The sequence below is a fragment of the Myotis brandtii genome, unplaced genomic scaffold (assembly GCF_000412655.1).
Source record: "Myotis brandtii unplaced genomic scaffold, ASM41265v1 scaffold772, whole genome shotgun sequence".
Lineage (NCBI taxonomy): Eukaryota > Metazoa > Chordata > Mammalia > Chiroptera > Vespertilionidae > Myotis > Myotis brandtii.
Window position 1 is genome coordinate 808,353 of NW_005371090.1, and position 7,560 is coordinate 815,912.

At 49.3% G+C, this 7,560-nt stretch overlaps 1 protein-coding gene across 1 annotated transcript in view; it reads left to right on the top strand.

Annotated features, from left to right (window-relative positions):
- Nucleotides 1-64: 64 nt before the first annotated feature.
- The window catches only part of NTF3 (neurotrophin 3), a 75,412-nt gene continuing 67,916 nt past the window's right edge, over nt 65-7,560 (top strand). Inside the window, exon 1 of the mRNA XM_005883164.2 lies at nt 65-308. Within this exon, the coding sequence (XP_005883226.1) occupies nt 291-308 (18 nt within the window). The 5' untranslated portion in view covers nt 65-290. The remainder of the gene's footprint in view (nt 309-7,560) is intronic.

Consider the following 7,560-nt stretch of genomic DNA (forward strand, 5'->3'; position numbering starts at 1 on the left):
GCTGAGCGCGGAGCCATCTGGCCGGGTTGGCTGGTTATAACCGCGCAGATTATGTTCACGGGACTCAGAGTTGAAGGCTCCTCTCTCTACCGAACAGCTCCGCGCGCGGCCCCACGAGAGAGCCCGGAGCAACTACTTTCTTCCCTTTTCTTTCTTTCTCTTTCTCTCTCTTTTTTTTCTTTCCCCTGCTGGGGAGTGGCGGCGGCGGGGTGGGGGAGACTTTGAATGACCAAGCTTGCGTCCACCTTTCTCTTCATGTCGACGTCTCTGGAAACAGTCACACGGATGCCATGGTTACTTCTGCCACGGTAAGGGGAGGCGGGCACGTTGGGTGGGCAGGTTTGGGGCTTGGGGGCCTAGTGTGGGGGTTTTCATAGTGGAGTGGCGCGGGGGGCCCAACTCCGCACCCCGCCCCACCCCCATCGAGCCGCACTACCTCACTTTCCCGGGCTTGTGCCTTCCCCGAAGTTTGCGCAGGGATCAGCCCGGGCCCAGGCGCAAACACAACTCTCTCTCTCTCTCTCTCTCTCTCTCTCCTTTCCCTCTCCCCTCCTCTCGTTCGTCCCTCGGATGTCGGATGTCCGATATCTGGGAAAGTGATCAGGTTTAAGGGACGTGGATTGGAAACGAAGGGCGGAGGCGAGGGGAAATGGGGGCGACGGAAGGGCAGGGAAGGGATTCGGCAGAACCGCCACCAGCCCTTCCCCAACACAGGCATGTGCTCCTGCACAGAGGGCTCCCGGTGCATCCGGTAACAAAAGGGGGTGCCCAACAGATTCCGGGTAGGCAAGGGGCGAGGCTGGGGGAGGAGAGTCGTAGCCCCGGACCTGGAGGGTCGCTTTCCAGTTTGGGGAGTTGAGACTCCTCGCCCGACGAAGCCTACCTGCGCTGGAGGCCCCCTGCCTCTTTCTCAGAAACGACGCTGCACCCGGGGCAGGTCGTGGCCAGCGCCCACCCCGCGGCTACCCCACCCGGGTCTCTGAGCAGATGTTGGAGCTCCGTGCGGCCCGCGCATCTGGGACCCGGTGGAGGGGCTGGGGGCGCCGGGGACCGTGCATCCCTGGGGAAATCTTGAGCGTTCCTCCCAGCCAGCTCTAGGAAATTGAGGCGGAGGTGTGGAAAGGTTGGGAGGCGCGCGGACCGGCGGAGCTAGGTCGGACTTAAAAAGACCCACAGCGGTCCAACTCGCTCCATTACCCCAGAGCTCTACTAATAATCCTAATGAAATTTGGGGTGCTTGGGGGTTGAAAGTTCAGGGAAAGAGGGGCCGGGTGGGGGAGGGGACTCTGCTTGTGGCTTTCTTGTTGCTTTCGGGCGCGAGTGGGTGCGCTGCTTCTTTGGGGGAGTTTGGCTGCTGCGTTCCTCGTCTGCGCTTCAAATGCACGGAACTGAGAGCCCTTCGCCCACTAGTGAGGATCCCTGGCTCGGGGGGCGGGGGGATTTCAGCTGGAGGAAACACGGAACCTGAACCTGACCGCCTCGTCTCGACCTCTGGTGGCAGGGCGGCAGGTTCAGAGTCTGAGTGGAGGCAGCTGCCTTGAAGCAGCTTGAGCGCTGGGCTCAGAGCTGTAGAGTCCGGGGACTTGTTTATGTGTGTGCAGAGCTGGGGGCGGGGGCTCAAAGGGGTGGGTGTCAGTCCCGGAGTCTGATGTTTGCAACTCAGATGATTACAGAATGTGCTGGACGGCCTGCTTTTCAATAAAGAGATGCGCTCTCCCACCCTGCAGAACAGAGAGCAAGAAAAACATCTAAGCCCTCTGCCCTGAATGTCAGGATGGGAGACAGTTGTAACATAAAGGGAACTTTCCCGTAGGTTCTGCTTGCACAACGTTCAGAAATCCTCCAGCCTGTCCCCCTCTGGCCGGCTGGCCCCCAATTCCTTCCTGACTTATTGCACAAAGAAGGTGGAGCGGTGGAATTTAGGGGATAAAACCCAGCAGTCTCTGCTTGGGACTCAAACGCAGAGACCTGGCTTTGGGCATGAGGGGAGATGAAAACAGGCTCCGTGAATAGTATCGAAGAAAAGTGGAAAGATTGGGGCGGAGGATTGCAGGAGGGAGTGTGTTGGTGAGCACTGTATTGCAGCTGGAAGTGGAGGATTTGATTCTATGATTCTATGAAGGGTCTGCTTTCCTGTGGAGGTTAGATCTGGACCCTTGGGTGCTCTGCTTGGTCAGAGAAGGAGGTTTCTAGAAAGTTTCTGCCTGAAGGTGTGTGTGTGGGGGGGGAGAGCAGGAGCTTCACCCTGCCCTATGTTCCATGGAGGTGTTCTGAGGAGTCTGTGAGATGGGCATATGCTTGACTGGCAGGTGAGGAGAGCAGGTGGGAACATAGGTGTAGCTAATGAGAAATCTGTGCCTGAGAAGGGTGTCGGAGCAGGAGGAGAGGTACAGTGTGTTGAAGACAGATGGCATGTGTATGCCTGCACAGACACATGGAGTGGGTGTGGCGTGGGAGGGCAGCTAGGCTGTGTGTGGGAGTGAAAGGTGGATGTGTGTGGAAGGCTGGGTGCCTGAGGATTACCAAAGGGATATGTGTGGAGGCGGGAGAAGATTATCTGAGAAGAGCAGAGTGTGAACTTTATGAGTGTGCTCTGGGAAAACTGGCTGGGATGGCATTGGATCATGTGGAGGATAGAAGAATGTGGGCTCAGACACATTATGGAGAGACTGATCAGGGAAGGATGCTGAGTTGGTTTTTGCTTTCATCTCCTCCCCAGCTCCCAAGAAAGGAGGGAATTGGAGAGGGCTTAGAATGAGGGATGTGCATTTAAGGGGAAAAGTCCTGTGTGTTGGCACTGTGTGGGGATCAGGGAGGATGCATGAACAGGATTGGAGTGAGTGGAGGAATATATTTGGCATGCCTAGTGGCAGAGATGCATGCTGTATTACGTTGCATAATGAATTTCATATTTAATAGAGGAATTTACTGTCACCAATTGATATTGATTATCAATTAAAATTTATGGAATGACTACTGGCTGCTTAGCTCATTGTTGGGTACTGGGCCATGGCACAGTGCCCTGGAAAAATTCCTTCTTGGAGCTCAGCTGACTGCTGCACTTTTGCCAGGAGGAACGAAGCGAGCTCGATGCTAGTTGAGGTTTCTTCGAGAACTATAATTCAGTTTCTAGAGATGTTTATGGATCCTGGAGGCCAAAGGGACGCTGACTTGAAATATATCTGTGGTTTTGTAAAAAGATGGCATAAAGATAGGGATGATGTATAGTTTTGTGTGTTGGGGAAGGAGCTGAAGCATGTTACTGTTTCTTGTAGTGGGTGTGAGCTGGGAACTGGGGTGGGGTTGCCCCCATCCAGGTCAGAATGAGGGTTCTGATGCAATGGAGTGATGAGTTTATAAGTGTGTAATGCCTACTTGCTAGCAGGAACAAACTTGATATGTGAAGCTGGAGAAGGGTGAAGGCTTCATCAGGGAAGATGAGGGTTGAATGTTTGTTAATCTTGATGTTTTCTGGGTAAAGCTAACCTGGTGTGTGTGTCTGGAGTAAAGTAACTGGGAAAAAGTTAACCAAGAAAATAGGAGGAGTGTAGATTCTGGCTCTTGTGAGGAAGTGGGTGTATGTTTTTGGAGGAATTCTATGTATCTAAGGAAAGATGCTCAGATGTGCATCATCAGTAAAAAAAAAAAAGTCATAGAAGAGCTGCAGGCTTTGGAGCCTCTGGGAAGTGAGGGGAACGTGAAGGTGGTTGGGTTCACACCCCGAGAGAGCTAGAGGGGTGGCTGCATCAGGACAGGGCGAGTGGTGCACTTTGGCTACACATACTTGCTTGTCTGGAACAGGTGACAGGGAACTTCATTAGGTCCTAATTGTGTGAGAGCACATATTGGGGGGACTTTATTTGACTCATGACATTTTTGAATTCATGAATTTATAGCTGTGCCATTTTGAGATTCAGTTTATTTTTAGGGGCAATGCATCCACATGAGAGAGAATTAATGTAGGGTTTGGCCATTGGTCAGAAGAAGATCTGGTGGCAGATATTTCTGAAGATGGTGTGGTGGGGGGTGGAAGACACCCCATTGGTAATGTCTGGGTTCTAGTCTCACTCTGCCACTTTGGAGCAGTGTGGCTTCAGGAAAGTTTTCTCATCTCTCTGATCCTCTGTTCTGTTTCTTCTTTTACAAAAAAGGCAATGCCTGTGATACCTCTTCTCCCAGTCAAAGCTTGGTGTGTTTAGGAGTACAAAGCTATACTCAGAGATGAAGTCCAATCAAATACAGGTGCCAGTGTTTATGTGAACTTGTAAAAACAGGATCTGTACCTCTTCCCCCTGATAGTGAAAGTTGGTGAAATAGTCTCAATGCCCTCTGTATGTCTACTGTTCACCCACTGTGTAAGCAGAACTTTCTTTAACTGCCTTAGTTTACTCATCCATAAAATGGAGGCAGTCAAACCTAGGTGATAGCTGATGGAAATCTGTATTCTTAAAAGGTCTCTGAACTCTTCAGAAGAAAGGTGGTCCAAAAATCAATGTTATTAATCATCAGAAACAGATATTGTCCTGTTCTTTAACATGAGCTGTTAAAGACAAGACCACAGTGAATGTGACTTTGAGAAGAGAGAAAATGATCGTTGTCCTTGGCGTATTTGAATAAAAGAGGAGCAAAGCCCATCCATCCTGGGTTGCTGTGAAGGTCTGTTTTCCTCTGAACTGTGGGTCCTTGGCAGGCAAGAGCCTGTAGATATGTGGGATGGCGTGCATCCAGTGCAGCAAGCTGGTACAGCCACTCTCCCCAGAGACAAAAATGGAGGCAGAGGGGCAAGGAAACCCACTGAAGCCTCCGAGTCCTCCCAGAAGTCAGCACATGCTGTTGACTCCTGGCTCAGAGTCAGGCTCCCATCCCTGAGTTCAGTGGCCATAAATAGTCAGGAGCTAAGCTATTTCCATGAGGCACTAAACCAATTCTGTTGCTTTTCTTGGCGAGATTGGGCCAATTAAGTTGATTGGAAGAGGTCACTGCTGATGGGTCTCACATTCCCCTGGCGGGACAGGCCAGCAGAGTCTAATTACATAACATTTCCCATCTCTGCAATTCCACTCCCAGATGTATCAGATGTTCAGGCCTCTCTTCTTCCCCTCCATTCAGGACGACTAATTGAGCAGGCAGCTTCTGCTCCAGGCTTCTCCAGACCTTTTCCTGAATAGTTATTCCCATCCCAACCGAAGGGAATGTAAATCCACATGTTGGCTGAAGTGAGAGAGGGGAGACAGGCCGGCACTGAAGATCTTTAAAACCCACCGATGGGCTTCAAGACTCACCAGCTGCTCTTTTACTCTTTAATGAGGCAGGCAGTTTCTAGCAGTGGGTTGAACTAATGACCGTTGCTAGGGTTTTAGATTCAGTTTTATTTAAAATTGAGTTTGTTGGAGAAGGACCAAATCTTCTACTGGAGACAAGCCTAAGCCCAGTGTGGTGCTGCTGATAAGGTCTGTGGATGTACTTTGTGCATGGACAGGCATGTGCAGAGTGAAAGGAGAACATGGGATATGTGTACGTGAGCTGGGGACACCTGAGCACAGGAGTGGCCCTATGAATGCAGGAGGCATTCATAGGGAGGGAATGGTATGGGTGGCAGGTAGATGGTGCCTGGCTCAGATTGAACTGTTATCATATTTCTTCTTACAGAAGGGACAGCTTATGGAAAAAGTTAGAAACAACTTCCTTCAGCTCATTTGTACAGAGGGATGGAGGATGTATGAACTTTTAAGAAATAGGAGGCCAGTGTACATAGTACCTCACTCTTGCCTGGACAGATTTCTATTAAGATCAAGGTTGGACAAAGGAAACCTTTCAGAGGATTCACTTTAAAACCAGTGAAAGCACTTGTAGGTGGCCAAAGATCTAAAGGATTTTTTGTTATTGTTGATAGTTTTCCATAACTCAGCCGGTGAAAGCACTTGTAGGTGGCCAAAGATCTAAAGTATTTTTTGTTATTGTTTTTTTTTTAATATATTTTATTGATTTTTTACAGAGAGAAAGGGAGAGGGATAGAGAATTAGAAACATCGATGAGAGAGAAACATCGATCAGCTGCCTCCTGCACACTCCCCACTGGGGATGTGCCCGCAACCAAGGTACATGCCCTTGACCGGAATCGAACCTGGGACCCTTGAGTCCACAGGCCGACGCTCTATCCGCTGAGCCAAACCGGTTAGGGCTATTTTTTGTTATTGTTGATAGTTTTCCATAACTCAGCCTTTTAGTCCAGAATACCAAGAGGCTAGAGAGTACATGGTGGTCAGAATGCATTGGCTGTTTCCTGTTCTCATCTGTGTCCTGGTCCTTTTCAACTGATCTTAACTGTGAGCCACCAGAGGCCATCTGTGTCTCTGGACATCCTCATAGGATAAACCTCTGACAATAACTGGTTGAGCTGGAGAAGAGAAGAACAGATTTCGAAGTGAAATTGGGTGGGGTCTGTTGTTGTTGTTGCTCACTTTTTAGTAGCATCTCCAGAGAAGACATTTGTTGAGCCCCACATCTTTTATGGATTTGTTCAGTGAGGGATTTTTGAAAGGAGGAAAGTTCTTGCTCATTCAAGGCCAGAGCTGTAAGTAGCTTGCTGACCTCAAAAGATGCCAGGCCAAGGTGACCTTAAGCAGCACGGGGCAGCAGAAAACCTGCTGACTTGGAAGTGGGAGACCAGGTTTGGAATTGAGCTCCATCACTAATCAGCTGTGTGTTATCCTGGATGTTCTCTTTCCAGCCCTTGGTTTACCCATCTGTAAATGAAGGGCTTGAATTAGAAGATCTCAAAGTCCCATTCCAACTCTACCACCCTAGGATTCTACAGTAGCCCTATCCTTCTGCTCAATCAGTGCTAGTAGGTCTGACTTGAGGTACATCTTGGCACACCCTAAATGAGCTCCTGTTTATATCTTTGGGGAATGGCTGAGTCAAAGGCAGAAAGTCATGCAAAGAATATGCCATAGTGTTTTGTTTTGGCCAAGAATGTTCACAAAGTTGGCTTAGCCTGCACAGTGTATACAGAGCTGGAAGAGGTTGTGTTTGGCTTTCTGGTAGGCCTAATGCTAATCAATCATCTAGCTTCCACGTGAATTCCTCTAAGTGTTAGTATTTCTGACTAAGATAAGGACCCATCTTTAAGATGATTGATGATGATGATAATTGTAATTAATATTTGAGTCCTTACTGAGTGTCAGACATGATTACAAATAGTGTGTGGCATTATCTCAATGCCCAGAATAATCTCATTTACAGGTGAGGAGACTGAGGTTACATGAGGTTAAGGGATATGCTTACAGTGATGCAACTAGGTATTGGTGTGCTGGCTTTCTGTCCTGAAGCCTGTGGCCATCCCAAGTCCATCACCTGCCAGTCAGATTCTGTTTTCTACATTCTGTGGTGTCATCCAGATGGGAGATTGTTTGATAGCCCTCTGCAAAGTCTATCACCCCACAGGGAAGCCTGCTCCACTGGAGGGTTCATTTTCACTTGCAAGACAAATGTTGAGGTTTTTTAGCCACCTGCTGGCAAGCGTGTGTGTCAAATCTGTCTTAGCTCCCATTGAACAGAC